This window comes from Phalangium opilio, unplaced genomic scaffold (assembly GCF_054372755.1).
Source record: "Phalangium opilio isolate 3A_F unplaced genomic scaffold, DU_Popi_V2 ptg000217l_1, whole genome shotgun sequence".
Taxonomy (NCBI): Eukaryota; Metazoa; Arthropoda; class Arachnida; order Opiliones; family Phalangiidae; genus Phalangium; species Phalangium opilio.
In genome coordinates this window covers 12,746,197-12,766,857 of record NW_028324218.1, presented here as the reverse complement: position 1 = coordinate 12,766,857, position 20,661 = coordinate 12,746,197, and the positions used below count along the sequence as shown (strand labels likewise).

Genomic DNA, 20,661 nt, shown 5'->3' with positions numbered 1-20,661 from the left:
GGAAATGTATCTGATTGGCTAATCCGAAGCATGACCCATATACTAATGGTATATATTTTCACCCCTTTGTCCACTCCCTATTGCGACACGTCTTTTGCCCGATTATTAATACGTGGCGTATTTCTATTAGAAGTTTTTTTATTTCATAGAACTGTAGTTTGAGTAATTTTTATATTTTGATTTCATCAAAAGTTTGGCGAAAATATGATTTTATAACCTTTGTTGAACCATGAACATATATAAGTTAGAGATGAACCGGTGCCGATTCCGATATGGTATCTCGGGGTTTAATATGATGCTAAACAGATATTCGTTGAAAATACGTTATATAGCGCTACATGACATTTTTAGGTCTTTCAGTAATGTATTGATGGTGATAATATCTCATTTCTATGAATGCCAATCGTGATGATTTCTCATTTATATAAAAAGTACCTGAATTTAGTTATCTAATAACTAAGTTTAATAGAAGTTTAAGTATAAAAGGGCCTCTCAGCATATACTAGTTAAAAAAACAAGCCGTGATATTATTTTGAAAATACCTCTAAACATTGATTTAGTAGTATAATCCACGAAATTACTCTTTAAATTATTTCGAAGTATTTTTAATACATATGTCAATGGCACTGTCATACTAAAAATATCAGTATCGGTTGAAGTATCGGGTTTTTGGATCATAGTGAGTAAATATCGGTATCGGTTCATGTTTGCATCGGTATCGGTTAAGCCTGGTATCGGCCATCTCTAATATATAAATAGTAACGTGATATGGATTCTCAAATAGGGCAAAACATCTAGCCAACAATTATGCGGTTCTCCCGCGGATAAGAAGTTTAGGGAAAAAAATCCATAGTTTCACAAATTGCCATTTTTACAATGCTAGAGCTTCTATAACCAACGACTTACCTTACTAAATCAGGGACACCAACATGAGCGGCAATTTTCTCCATTACTTCCAATTCATTTAAAGTAACATCTTGCGACTCATTGACTTGCGACAGGTGTTGAATCAGAAATTCTGAAAATTCGCCCCTACGAGACAAAAGTTCGTTGTACGATCCTTCTTCGGTAATTTTACCATCCTTTATGACAACAATGGTATCGCATTCCGGAAGTACTGTGATTCTATGAGTGACTAAGATTCTAGTTTTGCCTTTCAATAGTCCATTGTGACTGATAACGTCATCAAAGATGTCTTTACTAACGTGCGCATCAACCGCGCTCAAAGGATCATCCAGCAGATAAATGTCGGAATCACTATACACGGCTCGTGCCAAACTGACCCTTTGCTTTTGACCACCACTCAAATTAATACCCTGGAAGTATAAATTAATTAATTAAAATTTGATTGTAAGCCAGAAGGACAAATTAACGCTTCAATTAAACTATTTCAGTTTTAACAGGAATGTATGGAGGGGTTGGAATGGCTAAGGTCAAATCCTAATCGGCGTGAAATGATCTTGGAAACAACTGGCGTGGCTAATTTACACTAGTGACGTCATAGCCTGACGTAAAAATCGCATTTACCACTTAAATTGTTTTCATTCATTCATTGGCTGCCAAAAAAACTTGTTTGCTATAATTCTCCACCCTCCACCCTAGGCTGAGAGAATCAAATATGAACGCGAACGGCGGCGAATCAGCGCATTTAACTTTAAAAAATCTAAAAGGTCACTTCTGCCATGCCTTCTTTAACGAGTCATGACATTTTTCGCCTTTGGTAGACAGCTTAACAGACGTAGGGGGAGGAGCTACACTTCCAGTAGCGTCGCTAGGGTTTGAAATTTGGGGGGGGGGGCTAAATCTGGGCGAACTATAAGAAATTAATAAAAAAAATTGCTTAATGGGTTCATTGGAAAATGTGTAGACCTTTAAAACTATCCGTGTCAACGTGAAATTATTCGTATTTTAAAGATATACAACCTTTTATTGATAAAGACTACGCCACTACGGAACCGATTATCAAGGATTTTCACTCGTTTTAAGTTTAATTTTAGTTTTGGTTAGCTTTTAGTCCACACTACTGGGACTCCCTTCGAAAGAACATGAAACATTTTACTTGTCTCCATCTGTTCTTTTCTTCCTAACAGCAATTTTTTGGTAGGGTTTACGTATTATTTTGGGGGGCTAAGTTTGGAATTTGGGGGGCTATAGCCCCCCAAAAAAGCCTAGCGACGCCATGTAACACTTCTCAAAATAAAAAATGACTCGCCTTATGTTTCCACCATCAAGGGTACAACGAGAGCCCCCTTAGCCATTGCAGTCCCTCCATACATTCCTGGTTTTAATAATGGAGCAGGTACGGGAAAAGCCATATTTAAAGATCACACCGCAAATAAAAGAGATTGACAGTATACCATGGGTTTCAGAATAATGCAGGTAAAGGAGCTGAAAGTTAGAATCTGGTACAGTCGCAACATGGAGCAACGAGTGCTACGCATGGATTGTCAAATTGGCCCAAAAGCTGTCCACAAAGTTTAGTACTGTACTTTGTGGCGTTGCTCTAACGCGAGTCTTAAAGAACACCTCCCCATACTTAGAGGCCACCACCGAAGGCTTGCGGGCGCGGTGCCTTTGCAATTTAAAGTAAAAGCACGTCCACCGTTAGTGCTTGTGGGCCTATAGCTAAAGCCATTTTCTAGTTGCATCCTTTGACCAATTCCTCTAGAAACATTGCATTGCAAATATATGTATAGCAGAAGGATGGACCTGTCTATTAATACCACGTGGAGATAAAAATTATATCAGTGGAATTATTCTTCACCTTTTCCCCAATTTCAGTCATGTCTCCTCCAGGTAGAATTTCAAAGTCAGGTTTTAAACAACACTTTTCAATGACACTATTGTACAATGTTTCATTTTTGTTCTTCAGAAACAAGATATTACTTCTGAGGGAAGCGTTTTGGATCCAAGCTTGTTGAGGCACATACGCTATTCTTCCCTACAAAATTTTAAAACGTAAGATCGCATTTTCTATAGAGGATATTAAAAACAAGTACGATGACTCACATTGACACTGACATGCCCGGACAGTTTCACCATGTCACCTAAAATGGCTGAAAGAAGTGATGATTTTCCTGAACCAACTGAGCCAACGATAGCCACCAAAGAACCCTTTTCAATTTTTAATGTGACGTCTTTCAGAAGTGGTTGCTCGGTTCTTGACCATGCGAAAGATGCCTTTGAAATTTTTAGCGGACTTTCTGATTTTAAAAATTAAATATATATATTTTTTCGGTTAAAGAAATATTTAGTTAAGTACAAATTCATCATTTCAAATCAATTTAAAACTCACCGCCGTAATTATTATTAGTGATTACGCCTGAATCTAGTTCTTCACAACTTAGGAAATTGTTGATACGGGTTAGAGAAACGTGGAACTACAAAAAAAAAGGAAATTTTGTACTTCAATTGAAATCTACATTCGTCAATTACACAAATTATGAAACGCAGTGCTCAGAATTGAATAGGCCTAACCATTTTAATGTCATAAGAACAAGTGATTAGTCCTTATTTTACTACTGTATTAATTCAAACCATAATCTTCTGTTTATTACTGAGATAAGTTCATATTGATACAATGATATATTCGTTATGCTTATCTTCCTATGTTTTGTGCTATAACTTTTGAATTTCTCAACCGATTTACAATTTGAAAATCGATTTGGATTCTATGTGAAAAGAGGAGTGCAGTGATACCATTCTTGATCCGCATGAGGCGTTATTTTGTGACGCTATTATTATTTTCGGTATTACTAAAGCCCAAGTAAGGCCACCGTGTCAATTTTAATTGTATAATAATTTCGTGAAGCGAAACTATCTTGCATGTGAAATATCTTTTAACTCTATTGCACTAATTAAAACGAAATGGCCGTCAAATAAAAATGTCCAGAAACTTTGGTCTGGGACTGTACTGTACAACAACCGTTGGGCTATATTGTTAAATACTTTAGGGAGTTAGAAAACATTGGTGCTATGTAAACATACTGTTGTTCTTCGAGAAAGTTTCACATAAATTACTTTAGACATGCACCTTCGCGTTTTGGAACTAAACTTTTATAAACGAAGTCTTATAGAACCTTAATGAGTTTAGTTGAGGTGAAAGTTAACTTTGTAGCCTGACCGGAGCCTCCGAAATGATCTAGGCCCGTGCCTATCGTGAAGCAAGAATATTTTTTTTAACTATTTTAGTTCGCCGTGTTATCTCGCTTGGGGGCGCTCTTAGTATCGTAAAATAAAAATAACTTCAGCCTCGTGACCCCGTCGACTGCTACAATATTAGGGAAAGGCATAGACTTAGAGCGGTGAAACCGAGGTCGAGGATAGTAAGAAAATGTTTTAGAAAATTTCCGAAGACCTTTATTTAACAATCATGCCAAAGAAGTAAAGGATAAAAACGTCAAGGTTAAAAAAATGAAAGGTTATGAAGGGGTAAAAAAATTTCTCTTATGGTATAATAAAATTGTGAATTATTAACTTCAAGAAGTTTTGTTTTACTAAAAAAAAAACAACAATGTTAAAATCTCATATTGCATTTTGTTGTCCACACAATATAACCAATAGAATCAATAAAAAGTGAATATCCCCTAAAACAATAACGTTAATTTAAGGGTGAAACCTTTCTCTTTCATAAAATTTTTATAATTGGCCCCTAAAATATCAAAGATAATTTAAGGAAGACCTCGGTCAAAACGGTAATAAAAGCGCCACCTAGTACACATATAGGGTGAAAATATTTCCTCTATGAAACTAGATATTTCCCCACATAAAAATCGACACGCACGGGCCTACATCATTTCGGAGGCTCCGGTCTGACGCATTGCAGATAGTGAAAGTTCGAATGATAAGTTTTTGCCAAAGCACCGAAAAAATATTTGATGTGGTTAATTGTGTTAATGTGGTAGTGTCACGTAAAAGCGTGACGAAAATTAAGCTTGACCATACCAGAAAAATGTTTTGCCTTCAATTGCGTTCCAAGATAAAGGAAAGCTAAAAGTAAATTTTCCAGTTTTGTCTTTGAACGTTTTAACATGGAAGTTCTCAGTTGCGTGAAAAATAGTTTCGTTTTCAATATAGTCTTTAAATGTTTAAATTTTATGGGTGCATTCCATGGCATACAGAACACGAAAATAAGTCGAATTCGTTCAATCTTAACTCGTACCGTAATTACAATAAACTTGTTAGATACAGCAAGACAATCCTTCTACTTATTGTATCGCAAATTGGATGACATTTTGAGTGCAATGGGCGAAGCCATCGACGTATTAATTGTGCTTTCAATGATTTACGTCATAAACGTATCAATGTCAAATTGTGGTGTAGTATCTACTTGTCTGAAGTCGTTAATTAAATCGAATAACCTACTGACCGTTGATTTCGACATTAAAAAAACACGGTTGTTGGATATGGTGCATTTATTAGTGGCGATTTTATGGACGATTTTTCTGGTTTGTGGAATTTACAATACGTCTCGTGTAAGCTTCATGTTGGATGCTTTTTACAATTGGTCTTTTTTGAAGGAACATCCTGTAATCATAAAGTTTCATATCTGTTTTTTCGCCATAGGCAATATTTTGAGTTTTAGTGCATTATTTTTAATTCAATCAATGATAACATTTACTGTAACGGCTCTTGTGGCTAAATTCAAATCTTGGAGTGAATGTTTAATGAGAAAGCCTGGCCAAGTGTATATATGGAGCTTACAACACACTGAAATACTAGACATTACCTCCAATCTAGATTCGAAGCTGAATTTGATAGTTTTAATTTGGATAGTTCAATGGACTGTCAATATTTGCAAATATTTTACAATACTATACGAGTATGGCTTAAACGAAGATCCTTTGACAGTGTTGTTTAAAGTTGGATATAACTGGTTTTTTATTTCTGGCGCAGTTTTCATATTCGTCCTATCGTTAATGTCAGATTGCGCCGAGTTCTTAGTGGCATGTTGTCACAAACGATCCAGAAATGTAAGACTAACTTTGGTTGATACGATCAGGGAAAATTATTTGTGTACAAAAATCAGGCTTGGCATTATAAAGTTTACTGTTTGGCGCTGCGTAACGATTGATCGTGGTTTGCTGTTGACTATTTTTATGGGCGCAGTGTCGTACTCTGCGTTTATGGTTACGTTAATACCACATCGAGAAAATGCAGGAAAGTGTTTTAATTCAAGTAACTACAAGGAATTATTCGAACAATGCGAACTAAAATTAAATTACACTAAATAGTGAGATAATTGCTAAAGACAAAATATTTTAATTTAATAATAAAACGAAGGGGGTGTTATTTGGACGATTTTGACTCTAAAATGTTCTACGATATTTTACGGTCCTGGTCAACGTTTTCATTTTATGATTTACACCTTAGTTTTATTAAGAAACTGAATGACAATTCAAATTAATTGCAAGGGATCATCCATAAAACCTTTCAGAAACGCTCTGTATATAAAAACAGCGGCAATTTGCCTAACATTATTCATCATCAATTTCTTAGAAAAACTTTTATACCTATCAATCGAAAGACGCAAATAAAATATTTAAATAATAATATAGAATTATATGAATTCGTGCACATATATTATATTTTAACATGTGCTAATAACACCTGCGTTATTACATATATCACAGTCGATATTGAGAAATTGTTATACTTGGACAAAAACGCATGACTTTGATTTCAATAAAACTAAATGTTTAAAAATATTTGCATACAAATGCAAATTTTGGCCCATGATTACTCGAATTTCAATTACAGTGGTATAACTTTAGACATCATGCGTGTAAACCTAAATCTTCCATAATTCATCAATATTTAGCACATTGGTTCCAGGATTGCCACAGGTAAGGGAATTTCAAAATGGGGCAAAAATGTCAGGGATCACTCAGGGAATCTGCATGGTTAAAGTGGGTAAAATATTTGCGGTTCAACTATCCAGCTGGGTGACTTTTTAAACGCCGTTTTAGGGAAATCATGGTTGATCAGACAATGTAAACTGGGACCTCGCTTCGTTCGCTCGCAATATTTTACGTTATATTCAAATATGCGATTCAAACGCAATTGTTTAGTTATAATTATATTTAGTATAATGACAAATTTGCCTAAAAATTCAGGGAAAAAACCACAAAAAATATCAGGGAAAATTTGGAAAAGTCAGGGAATTTGAAATTTAGTTGCAACCCTGTACATATGCGAACCATAAGGGTTTTGGGGTATAACAAATAATCACTTAAAATGGGAAAAAAGTAGTCAAAATGTACTGACGGGCTGCTAGCACTAATACAATAAATGATTTTTTAAGAGATCTCATATCTGTTGTTTGAGGACCAATCCAAGACAATGTAGCATGTCTTGGATTGGATCCGATTAAAAATCTGGTTTAGCACTATAATCACCTATAACTTCAATTCAGAGCCCTTATCTAACTTACCATTGCCGCAAAGGTAACCACTACTGGTAATAAGGCAAAAGGAACTCTAAGAATGTTGAACAATGATAAAGATACGAAAGCTGTATTCGCATCCAAAATGTTATTCGGACTTATTAAGACGAACATGGCAAAACTTGCAAGTCCAACCTGTTATTAAAAGAAAAGGTTGAACATGAAAGTCAGGTAGATTTTGCATGCCGCACTAAGCGAAACAAGAATAGCATTAACGAATTTTTTAAACAAAACCACTTTAATTAACACAAAAAAACTCTTTTTACAAGAATAAAGCTTTAAAAAATTTGTCGTGTGGCGTACTTTTTCAATGCTTCGTTCTTGAAAAAACAGTTTTATTGTGTCAATTAAAGCAGTTTTATTTCAATTCTCTTTCCAATTTTATGCGGCCTTACACGCTCAATATTCTGCACAAATTAAATGGGAAACATCTATAAAATTCATCCCAAAACTTTTCAATAATTGTGCAAATCAAAATCCAACATGATGTTGAATATCCAATATTTAGAAAAAACCTTAAAACCTTATTGGACAAATATATTGATTAAATTTCACACAATTTATTCAATTATATTGAATATATTTTGGTAACAATAAAAATGTTGATGTTGGGTCGATCGACCGGGTACAACTTTATTGACCAAACGCGTCGAAAAAACAGACTTTAATGTTATTCGAATGCGAAATATTGTTCAATTGTTTGAATAACATTATGAGCCATTAAAAAAATCATGCTATCAGTGATGCAATATATATTCTCAGTTTATTACACAAATATTGAACGGGGGCCCCACGTTTTTATTATTGAGCGTGTAGGGTCCCCTTAATACACAAATTCTCTAAGAACAATATTATAAGATAAATTTGTCCTTCGTTAGTTACTGGGCACTTGCAGTTTATATTTTGATTGTAAATAAAATTATTGCCAATTTATTTGAAGTTAAAATCATGAAATTTTTGGAAGCAAAGTCAAACTTTTCAAAAAAGGCTATACAAAATTATGAATTTTTTTAAATTTGCACCACGTGTCCATCTGCAATAGTAAAGGGGATCCTATGAAAAACATTAACATGTACAAAAATGGGCCAAGCCTCGCTTCGTGCCCTCTCCGCCGTAAAACGTTCTGAGATCCCATGTAGAGCCAAGTCTGCCTTTTGTTCTCATTCAATCGCCAATTGAACAATTATGTTATAAATTAAGTCCTTTTCCTAATTAATAACCAATATTCTTTGACTCTATCATTATTATACATCTTTGTTCGTATCAAAAATATCGTGACTTGGCAATCGCAGGTAAGTAATATTAAAAGGAAGTCGAGGGGATATTCACTAAATCGTTGCCGATTTTAAAATAATCGAAGGGATATTCACTAAATCGTTTATGGTCGATGGGATATGTACAAGTTTATAAGGCGAGTTATGCATAACCTTATGTACACGTTTATAAGGTAATTACCTGCGCTTGCCAAGTCACGATATTTTTGATACGAACAAAGATGTTCTGCCGTGCTCCCAGATACGAGGCATTGACTTTAACGCCGTTTTCCATTGGCTGCTAGAAATCTACACCATGGAGCAATATTAAATTAGACATAGATGCATTTAATGGAATTCTAAAGGAACTTTCGTTCTCACTCCAAGAAAATCACCCCACAGTAAATGGCAATGGAAAATGGCTTACAGACTCCAAAGAAGGCGGGCACGTAAAAATTAATTGAAATACAACAGAGGCAAATGACCAAGGATAGGCGTGGTTGAAAAAAACTTTCTTCGTGTTATTTCGAAAACGAGCACTTCAGGGAATTGGTGCAGCAATCTCGCGAAGACAAGGACAAAGTGTCCAGTTCCACGCCATACGGAGTCTTTGGATCTTGGTATCACCTGGTGCCTGTGACGTACAACAAATAATTTTACCCACCCGCTGTTGCCATCTTTGAACTCTCTTTAGACAATAGGAGAATTCGCGTTAGGACATGCTGTGATTCTGTGAAGTGTTTAACGTTATGATAAAAGTCCATTGAACAAAACTGGATAAGTCATCCAATGAAATGTTTTGCCCCCAAAACCATAAGTTCTTAGATGTTAACTTACGAAAAACGGAGCCGTTGTAAAAATGAACGTAAAAACTGCTGAATAATACGCTTGAATGGTTAGGGTTTTCACTTCATCTTCTCTGTAGCCCATGGCCTTCTTCTGAAACGACTCTTCCCAACCGTACAACTTCAGCACTTTAATACCGCTAAGAATCTCATTTATCAGTTTTGTTCGCTTGTCTTTGGATTTCATGACAAATACCTTAAGTAAAATTAAGTCATGGTGTGAAATATAACATAGAAAAATATTCATTAAAAAGGGAAGTTCTTAAATGGTGGTAGAAGCAGAATACTACAGATTGACTGACAGACTGACTGATAATTAACACGCAGCCCAAACCGCTTGCCAAAGAAGGCTGAATATTTGCAGGAACGTTACTCATAAGTATACTAAGAAATATTTTTCCAATCCGCCGCCATCTTAATAAATGGCGCCCAGAAATGTAAAAAAATCTTCTCTGTGCAACAAAGAAATTTAAAAAGCCTTCTTTATGAAATAATGTCCGCATGAATAGTAATAAAAAATGTCCCGACGGGCTGACGGGCAATGCCGAGTGCTACAAAAATATCAGTCATCGGTAAAATCTACCCTTTTATTATAAAATTTTGATGGAAGCTCTAATTACACGCGAGAGACGCCGCGGGTAACAGATAGTTACTTATTGACAAATTAAGATCATACAATCAATTTTCAAACATATTTTAAAATGACGTAGCTAAAACGGTCTGTGATTTGGAGAGAGTTCGACTTGGGTCATCTACAATGCTAACAAGATTTTAACCACTAACTAAGGTGGGCAACCTAACCGAGACTTTTTTATAACATATACCTTATTGTAATTAAGGAGTAATACCCCACCTGGAAACCTCTAACTTTCGATGTCATGTACGCATTAATTGGTATTAGTAGAATTAGGAACCCTAATCCAGCCAAAGAGGAAACTCCAATTTGCTGCCATAGGAAATAGAACGCTATCACTATTTCCAGCGGCGCAGACCACAGCATGTTAGCAATTGGCATAAAATCCATAAATCGCTGAATATCAACTGACATCAAATTCACTATTTCTCCAACTGTATAGTTGCGCCTGGCTGAGCTGGATAGAACCATTGCCTGCAATAATTGTTTCATTAAAAATACCAAGAATATGAAAGAGATAACAATTGCAATGAATCCCCAGCGACAGAACCTAATTTTAATCTATTGAACACATTGCTTTTGGCTAATTACAGAGTGGAAAGATCAGCCAATGGATACTTCAAACCCTAAGGGTGAAGTGAAGGCTTTGACACCAAAACAATTGTGCCACAGTAGTATGGCGAGTTTAATTTTGTTGTATAACAAATTCGTTGATAATGTGAACGTTACGTTGATTGAATTACAGTTACCTTTCTATAAATTGCTGATATAGTGGCTGATCTAACTCTCATGGATGTGCAGTAAATAATGTATTCGTATTGGTTGTTTACAATGGATTCCAACATTGCTGAGAAGAAAAGCAACCCAGCGTAGAAAAATCCTCTCCAATAGGGCTCGTTACCACTCACAAACGAGATCAGGAGACTGAATAATTAATTTCACAAATTATTAGACGGTAGAAATAGGGCATCTTAAAATTAAGCAAGGTGTTCTTTGGGTGGTTTCGCGGTGAAAATGTTGTAAGCAATTTTCACGCCGGGTCTACCGTTTACAAGTTATGATAGAGGTACGGCAAAATGCCACAGAATAATTTTGACTCGAAATCGTCCAAAGAACGCTCCCCATCATTTGTGATGATTTTGCAAAAACACCTTGTATATTTGAAAAAGTGGTATATTGTATGTTTGTTCTTTATGCACCGACTTTGACCAATCTGCATGATTGTTGATTTACTTCAAAAACACTAGGTGAAGGATTTCGTATAGGTTTGGTTGAGTTTATCGAGGATGAGTCCCCTGGTTATTAAGCTTGTAAATAACATCTAGACCCATAACCGTTTAACTTTATGAATAGTCCTTATTTAACACCCTTATTGAGTTTAAATGATGTTAAAAATAATTTTGGAAAAATTAGCATCATGCAGATATTTCATACGGGTAGGTCTAAAGTCATTTCAATGTTAGATGTTTACTTAAATACAAAAATCTACCTGCTTTCCAGTCTAACTCTTACTCCGGATATTTCAGAAAGTGGCTTGTTTGGATTGTTAAAGAGTTCAACTAAACTGCAATTTTAATTTCAGTAAAACCAGGGAAAGGTTTAAGAAATGGTCCAATTCTACCAGCACAAGGTTTAACAAGTTGGGAAAACCAAAATATTACCTCTCCGAGTCAAGAGAAGAACTACTTACAAACTTATTTACCCAGATATGGAAATGTTTCTTCTTTTTTTATGAACAAATACTGAAGTTATAATTTATGAAATATTAAAGCAGTATACAAAGCATAGCAAATATACTGTAAATCAGACGACATTTTACATCCAATAAGGATATACTTGTACACATTAAAATCATCCGATGGGGGAAAAACGGGAAATGAAGAGATAAAACTTTGGAGGGATATTACCTTTACCTGTTTGTAAAGGCCCAATTTGCTACTCCTCAACTGTATACCCTCTATGTTCAAAGCCATATTCACAACAGGGTTGCCATGTAAACACTATCCTCTCGTTTCACCTCAAAAATTTTCTTAGTTTGTCAACATGACGATTAACGTTACATAACACCAAAGCTTATTTGTGGCTACACACACTGAAAGTAAACGTGCACCATTAAAATCATGATAACACGAAGCTATAATCCGATAACGATCAGACCTTCACTGATCTGGGCTGCGTTCTGCAGAGCTCACCAAAAAAGACAGCGGATTTTGGAAAACGTTTACCGGTGAGATCTGTCGTCATAGCTTTTCTCCGGTCATCGGTGTTTTAAAAATAAGCTAGCGCAATAAAGCGTGCAAGGTACAAAGGCTTAACAAAAATTGTATGATAACATATTTATGGAGATAGATAAGAACAACTTTTATAACTAAACATAGAAACTAACATATCTCTTAAAATTCTCGCGTGATCAACTGGTTTCACGTCAAATGAATAGCTATAGCCCCATCAGAATCAGCAAGAGCTATTTGTATTAATTCCTCCATGTTTTTTTTTCGCCAAGCTGAGAACTACGCGTTTTACGACACGTTACCCAACAACCCGACTAATGTCTTTGGTGACCGTGCTGGCTCAGCGCTGAGCACCGTGACGTCAAAATTCAAAACCAAAATCCCGTTCTGTCATAGATAATATACACATTATTATCTATGGTTCTGTAGGACACTGCTAACAGCGCTGAGCTCTGCTTAACGCGGCCCAGATTTCCACCATGATTATAAAATCTAAGCCTGATTATTTAAAAGTGTAATTAACTTTCGGCTCACTCTGAACCGTTAATGTCTCTGCATTACAGAAACGAAAACCAAGCGTTTACTATTTGGTTCACTAGGCCTATTGACAAATGATAGTTCATTTGACCAATATAGTGGCGTTCTTCTTGAAATCACTTTAGAAAGGATTATGCTATAAACAGATGTAGTATAGCTTAAGTAATATATAAACATCGATTTCAAATAATAATATTAAAAAATATTCTTGGGATATCAAAATGAAACAGAGCTTTATAGCTACAAAACCACTAAAGGCATCGAAATTACGAAATATATTTCCATATATTAATTATAAATTATGAGAAAACCAAATTTTAAGGTTTTGTAGGATTTCTTTCCACAAAACAAAGCGAACTGCTAACGCGATGTACTAACGGACGGACATACACAGACTAAAACATAGACTGCTTTTTAACTCTTTCCGTATTAATTTTGAATTGAGAAACAAGATTATCTTAAATATTAAAATAAATATAATTAATATTTAATATTTTCTTCGTTAGTTATTCGCCTTATTGAACGTTACATCGTTTTAAAAAAGAACAATTAAACATTCTTGAGAGACTTGACTAATATTGGCGTTTGAAATGAAGCATACGACGGTTGCTTCCCCTTACTCAAATAGGTAGTATATAAGGGTTTCGAATCGCAGCTATGGATAAGAACAGCGCAATTGCGTGAACCTTTGGTGGAAGCCCCACCTTAGGGAGGCCGGACGTTTCTCGTAACCCTGGCCGATCGCCGCGTATGTCTTAACATTAAGGATGATGATGGAGTAGAAGCCAGGTGTACAGACTGGCGTCCATGTGGGATGGACAAAAACTAAGACCAGAAGATGGTGGTGTAGAAGCCAGGTGTACAGACTGGTGTCCATGTGGGATGGACAATAAGAACATCGCAATTGCGTGAACCTTTGGTGGAAGCCCCACCATTGGGAGGCCGGACGTTTCTCGTAACCCTGGCCGATCGCCGCGTATGTCTTAACCTTAAGGATGATGATGGAGTTGAAGCCAGTGTGTACAGACTGGTGTCCATGTGGGATGGACAAAAACAAAGACCAGAAGATGGTGGTGTTAGAAGCCAGTAAGTACAGACTGGTGTCCATGTGGGATGGACAAAGACCATAAGAGGGTGGTGATTAGAAGCCAGTGTGTACAGACTGGTGTCCATGTGGGATGGACAAAGACCAGAGGCTGGTGGTGTTAGACAGGCAATGGATTAATAGCCTGCAAGTGTAATACAATTTCCGGAAATTGAGAACACGTTTGCTCCGATTTTCAAACTGCGAACGCGGTCCCCTGGGGTGTAAGTCAATAACAACAGACAGACAGACAGACAGACAGACACACACACAGACACGTCGAAATTAGAACCTCTCCGTGACATACGTCACTCGGAGAGGTAAAAACTTGTAATGCCGAATAAATGTCTCTATTTCATAAAATCACTAGCTTACTGATAAGGCCTGAGAACATATGAAAGATGGGAGCCCAGCCAAAAATTAAAATTCCTCATAGGAAAAATAGGAGAAGGTTTATAAAATTATAGGATTTTATATGGGAAAAAATGTGTTTTTATAGAAAAGTATAAGACTAAAAATGCTCGTATACTGTATAATACTATTTTGGTTTGAATTTCGTAGAAAAATCTCAAAAAATAATAACTTGGATTTTAGTTTGAAAAGAGAAACTTAAATAAAATGTAATGTATAAAAATTCCGAAGCGAGCTCCGCAATTTCGATGTCTAGTCAAATGTCCAAACTTAGCCCCCCCAAAATAATCCGTTAACCCTACCAAAAATTGCTGTTAGCAACCTAATATTCTGTAGCAATATATATAAAAAAAATTATAATGATAGATTCGTTAACTTTCATCTCTGCAGAGATGAATTTCAATATCAAACAGTACAATTTTGAACAAAAGAACAGATGGAGACAAGTAAAATGTTTCATGTTCTTTCGAAGGGAGTCCCAATAGTGTGGACTAAAAGCTAGCCAAAACTAAAATTAAACTTAAGACGAGTGAAATTCCTTCATAATCGGTTCCGTAGTTTTTATCAATAAAAGGTTGTATATCTTTAACATACGAATAATTTCACGTTGACACAAATTTACGGATAGTTTTAAAGGTCTACACATTTTCCAATGAACCCATTATGCAATTTTTTTTAATAATTTCTTATAATAACTAGTTTGCCCAGATTTAGCCCCCTCTCCCCCAAATTTCAAACCCTAGCGACGCTACTGCAAATGTCATCACGATAAAAGAGCAAAATTTTGATAAATTTGATGCTAAACTATATGGCAACTTCGACTAAGTGAAACGTATAGGATATTATAGGACATTTTATGAAATTATAGGATAATATAGGACAGGTTCAAAAATATAGGATTTTTTATAGGAATTATAGGACCGATTGACATAGTTTTAAGTTTACTCACTCAAGTACAAGTGGACTGACGAACACCAAACAAATACCGGCTAGCCTGAAGAGAGCTGCGGAGAGTAAATACCATCGAAATGTTTTCAAAACTGGTATCAGAATACCAGCAACGGGCACTTTTTCCACCGAGTCTTTACTCAAGTGGTCACTAGGCTCTTTTGTTGATTTTAACCTAAAAAGTTTGAGTTTTAAATAATCCGTAAATTATATGTAATTAATAATTAATCTCTTACTTCATAGCCTTTTCCATCATTGAAAGGTAGTATTTATCAAAATTTGACACAATGTTCAGAGATTTATTGTGGTCCGATAACAACCACATATTGTTCATTTTCAAGGGTGTTTTATACCCCAGTTTTGCCATGCTAAAAACAAAGAATAATGTAGCCTTTATTATTAAAAAAAAAGAGATATTACAGTTTCTGGAATTTTCTTACTCGTTGAACCACCAAAAACTTAGATGTGATAAAAATGAAGATGTTTCTTCTGGGCTGATTTTCTATAATTATTATACGGAAATTATGACACGATAAAATAAAACAGGTTTTTATCTTTTGAAACGTTAGCAAAACTCACCAAAACATTGGCGCTGTCTTTAAAAAAATTTAAAAAAGTTTCTGGTATTACCAAAAGTGTATAGATATAAAAACAAAAATTACACTTCATAAATAATTCCCTGTCTTTGGCTGTAGACAACATGTAAACTGAGAAGCCAACTACTCGTTGCTTAATCGCCTACAGGAACCAACCAATCACGGAAGAGTTTCTTGACGTCATTGGTTTATAGAAATTAGTTCATGATGCTGGCGATCCAAACGTTCATTTTTGGTACTAGAACCAGCACCCACTATACTTTAGAGCCTATTCACGGCTTTTTCCCTGTGCAGAGGGGGTCGACACTATTCTGCGATATAGGGGGGCTTTTCATATTAGACGGCACGAGCAAGTTTCAACGAAGTGTACTTTTTTGATTTTGCTTCTTACTTTTGTTATTACTAATTAAATATCCGCAGTAAATTCCCCTATTTTTACGCTGTGCATTCTATATTTTTCAAAGATCCGAAGTAAATACCATTATTTTTACTTTGTAGATATTTTTAACGCAAAATCCGACTGGTGATCTCATAGACCAAAGATTCGGCCAATCAAAGAAGGGAACGCGAATAGCAACAAAAGTATATATGTATTTCGCTGCTTGTGTTCCCCTATTTGCTTGACTGAAACTTTGGATAGGCGGAGAATTAAGTGGGAAACTGCGAAAATACAGAGTAAAATTGTCGAATTCATTTTCAGGTCTTCGGAAATAATTTTAAATCAGCTAAATGCCAACGCCAATGTTTAATATATTTATTATTATTATTATTATTATTATTATTATTATTATTATTATTATTATTATTTAATATATTTATTTATTATTTTATCATTCTAACGCAAATAAAAGAAATTGGTTTGAAGTTTTAACCATCAGGCTTGATTAAATCAAAAGTATATATATTAAAACCAAAAGTCTCGATCAACTACCCGAAAGGACGCCAACTTATACCGTTCTTGCCCTTTTAAGTCGTTCTACTTCGAGTAGGCATTGAGCACTCCCTGGAGTAGGGAATAGACGATTATAAAAATGGCATTTCACCCGGTGCGCGGACAAAACTTGGAGGGAATAATGCCAAGTTTAGTCTGGTTCCCTCCTGCATTGTTTATGCAGGTGACCTTAAAAACCCATTGGATCAACCACCAGAGCTATAGGCCTACTTAATGCAACCTGCGGTTTCTCGTATTTATCGCGTACTGATAATGAAAGCGGTAGAGTTCGCCGAAATGTAGTGAAAGACTTTGTGCTTCAACAAAATGCATTAACCCTCAATAGAAGCACTAAAGTTTTAAGAAAGGTTTATCATAAATTATTTCGAAGGAGGTACGTTGTGATTATTAGAAGCAACTTGCGGTTTTCAACCCCATTATTTAAATATAATTTTATCATAGCTTTTGAATTGTTCCCGTTGTATCTCAAAAGTTTCACTAAAAGCTGAAAACTTTCCCCTTACCACCGCCATCTGCTAAAAGCTAATGGAAACCGCTTAAAATATTACCTTCACATTTTCTCCACTAATTGTCATCAGTGTGGCTTTATGATCAGCAAAACTGCAGAGAATTAGTTGACTGAAAACAAGGGGTAGCGTGACTGATATCAGTATAAATGAGAATTCATCCTTTTGTGATGAGTATGGTACATCCTTTAAAAAGTTTCAAGTAATTAAAATAATTAAAATAAAATTAAATTAAATACTTTATGGTTGGAAACACTCACATTATTGAATATTTGTAGTAGGAACGATCTATATGTTACAATTTCTGTCACGAACATGAGTAGAAAGAAAATGAATAAAACTCCGGATGTTCTGATTCCTCTTTTTCTTCCCGTATAAATTAGTAACACGCACAAAAGCTATATATTGAAAAAAAAATGGTTTTACAAAATTCTAATTATAATAATAATTTAATAAGATCATGCAAATTGAATTATCTTAGTATTATTAATGACCGATTACATAGATTTCTTCAACTATATAAAAATAGCCATTGAAAAGCGAGGAAAGAGGACCCGCCGGTTTAACGAAGTTTTAAGCCCTTAACCTTACTTACAATCAGACATTAAAATGTGGTCTATGGCTTCCTAATGATTTCAAGTTCATGAAATCTATGTATTGCTGCTTGTAAGCAATGCAAATTTATCTATAGTCTACTTCTTATTAGCATGTTTTAGAGCTTTGGGCAGGGTATGCGTTTTGCGTTTTCCCCTGTGAATAGCGTCGCCAGATGTCGCTACGACCGTAACGCAAGTCTTGGCATAATGTTTTCTATGTACTACGCAAAACGTAACCCTTCAAAACGCTCTTAATGTAGAAACCTTTACGCGAAAATCCTTGAAAAGTTTTAGACAATTTCAGTGGAAAAAAAAATATTGTTTTTAGCAAGTGTTAAACTAAAAGCCAGAGTTATATTTTTTGTCTTATCATACCACCCGTGATAACTTGTCCGTAATTTAACATTATACCTCGTAAATCGTTATTTTACTTATTACCAAATGTAATAAAACGTATATATGGAAACTTACGTAAGAAAGCGCTTTGATGAATGAAGCGTAATAATTTGAAGGGTAAATGTCTTCATTATCCATATAAAGAATAAATGCCTTGCTCATATCGCCCAAAGATATAGCAGACAAGCACATGGTAAGAAACTGTATGGATAAAGAATGATAGTACCAAAATGATTAATATGATGCTAAATCAATTTACAGGCCCGGATTAACGGAAAAGGAATGGCTCTGCTTCGATAGGCAGTTGCAGGTCCTAGTGGATAGTTCCCCTTAATCCGGCCCTGTTAATAGAACTATATCCCCATTATAAGTATGTTCATGCTGGACAAAATTTTAGAGTGCTGTGTAATCTATGTGCACAAGTTTATATTCCGAACAAGAACAACCTAGATACTGTGATTTTTTTCTTGGCCAAGTCGGGTTATTCGTAGAGATGTATATCACCACATAAAACTAGAGTTCGACCATGGATATGTATAAATAATACTTATAGTGGAATTCCAGCCATTCCACTTAATCGACCGGTAAGTCGAGATAATTCACGAGACTAAGCAACGCCTGGGTTGTGAGAGAGACAGAATTTCGTATTTTTTTTTGCGCATGGGCAAAATAGAAAACACCACTCAGGATTATCCGGTGACTACCGGTGAGCTTCAGTTCCTTTTTCCCACGACCTAACTTATTTGCTACTCAGTTTGGAGCCAACTCACATCCGCTGTTGTACCTTACATTTTGTGTCCTGCTTTTGAGCCAACACGTAGAATTTATACATATCCATGATATCACAGAAGGTTATGAAACCAGTAAGTCTGCTGCCATGAAACAACCATCTACGAGAAATACTGGCTTTCATCCTTTTATAAAGGATGCAACCTCGTAGCAAAAATTCTTTCGATCCACACTTATGGAAGGTAAGATAGGTTTAAGATATAACCAAGAAGCGATATCTAGTTTACTAGGGAGAGGTTATAAGATGTCTAAGTATTCGCGCGCCATAGTCCCAGCCTCTCTTGAAAAATACAAGGGGGACGTAAAAGGAAGCCGGGCTATTTCACCTCTCCTCAGTCGGAAATTACTTAATTTTCGTCATTTGCGTCGCGCTGACGTGAGTTTCAAGAACCAATGAGATGGTGGTTGTAATTTAGAGGCGGGGATTAACTCCGGACCTACGTTTGGACTGGAGATAAAGCTAAAAGTGAGGCGAATTTATATCTTCTCCCAAGTAAACTAGATATCGCTTCTTGATAGAACCTAACAATTTTCAAAATTGTGAGAAGATTCCATGCGTTTCCTTTACGGGCACTCCGTGACTGAAAATATATTTCTAGAGGAGCAAACAACCACAGAAAAGCGCAAGGTGCCCACACTAGCGCCGTTTCCTGGAAGCATGTTGTGAAGTCAGGCACGTCAGTGTTCCAGGTAACGTTGTTGTTCTGAGTACAAAAAAAAACAAAAATTATTAGCAACTAAAAGAAATTACGATTATCAGAATAAGCAATATCACTGAAATTGTAAGACAATTTTCATTATAGGAAAACAATCATTCGTTTTAGGGATGAACCGGTAAAGTTGTGGGCCTAAAGATATTTTTCCTCTAATCAATGATGTGTATAGTGTCACATGAACGGACCAGAGGTATATTTTATGAAGTAAGATGTTCCTCAAAATTAAAGGAAACCCTATACAAAATTTAAAAGAGCATCATGAATTTGTCAAATTGGTACCGTGTAGAAATCTACAATATTAAAGATACAACGACTAAATTATCTTATGCGTTTGTTAGTAAGTTAACTGCTGGTATCTTTATTAATACCAGGAGTTCATAATAACCCGAAGTACGAAACTGATTAAAAAGCCCGTAACAACTAAGTTTCGCCGTAAAGCTCAGCGGATTCATACACCGCTTAACTCCCAAAGAAATAGTTACCCCATTTTTACCGCCCAAGCGCATTAACTTTCACACTTCCGGTTTAGCACTATTTTTATTTTGTGATTTTGAGAGCGAAAATGGCTCACGTCTGCTTCTGTCGGAACGGTGTAAATTAAGCCTTGGCTAAGAAGTTGGCTTTTAGTCGGGGTTTCAAGTTTTCTACAAAACATTTAAACGATCGTCAATAATGTTTTGTTGTGATGTGTATGAGTGAGAATTCCGTGGTTAAATTAAAACG

The 20,661-nt window shown here is 35.6% G+C and overlaps 1 protein-coding gene and 1 long non-coding RNA gene across 2 annotated transcripts in view; one reads left to right on the top strand and one right to left on the bottom strand.

The window, feature by feature from the left end:
* The window catches only part of LOC149616645 (ATP-binding cassette sub-family C member 1-like), a 42,240-nt gene extending 24,438 nt beyond the window's left edge, over positions 1–17,802 (bottom strand). Inside the window, exons 1-13 of the mRNA XM_089857427.1 lie at positions 17,702–17,802; positions 17,484–17,627; positions 15,828–15,889; positions 15,624–15,755; positions 15,389–15,562; positions 10,926–11,100; positions 10,396–10,650; positions 9,535–9,738; positions 7,433–7,579; positions 3,296–3,380; positions 3,010–3,203; positions 2,765–2,941; positions 907–1,316 (exon numbers count right to left, since the gene is read on the bottom strand). Coding sequence (XP_089713553.1) covers positions 907–1,316; positions 2,765–2,941; positions 3,010–3,203; positions 3,296–3,380; positions 7,433–7,579; positions 9,535–9,738; positions 10,396–10,650; positions 10,926–11,100; positions 15,389–15,562; positions 15,624–15,755; positions 15,828–15,889; positions 17,484–17,627; positions 17,702–17,758 — 2,216 coding nt within the window. The 5' untranslated portion in view covers positions 17,759–17,802. The remainder of the gene's footprint in view (positions 1–906; positions 1,317–2,764; positions 2,942–3,009; positions 3,204–3,295; positions 3,381–7,432; positions 7,580–9,534; positions 9,739–10,395; positions 10,651–10,925; positions 11,101–15,388; positions 15,563–15,623; positions 15,756–15,827; positions 15,890–17,483; positions 17,628–17,701) is intronic.
* Positions 2,710–3,172, top strand: LOC149616646 (uncharacterized). The gene is made up of 3 exons (XR_016376085.1): positions 2,710–2,796; positions 2,873–2,958; positions 3,034–3,172. It is a non-coding gene; the product is annotated as an uncharacterized LOC149616646 (long non-coding RNA).
* Positions 17,803–20,661: the final 2,859 nt, after the last annotated feature.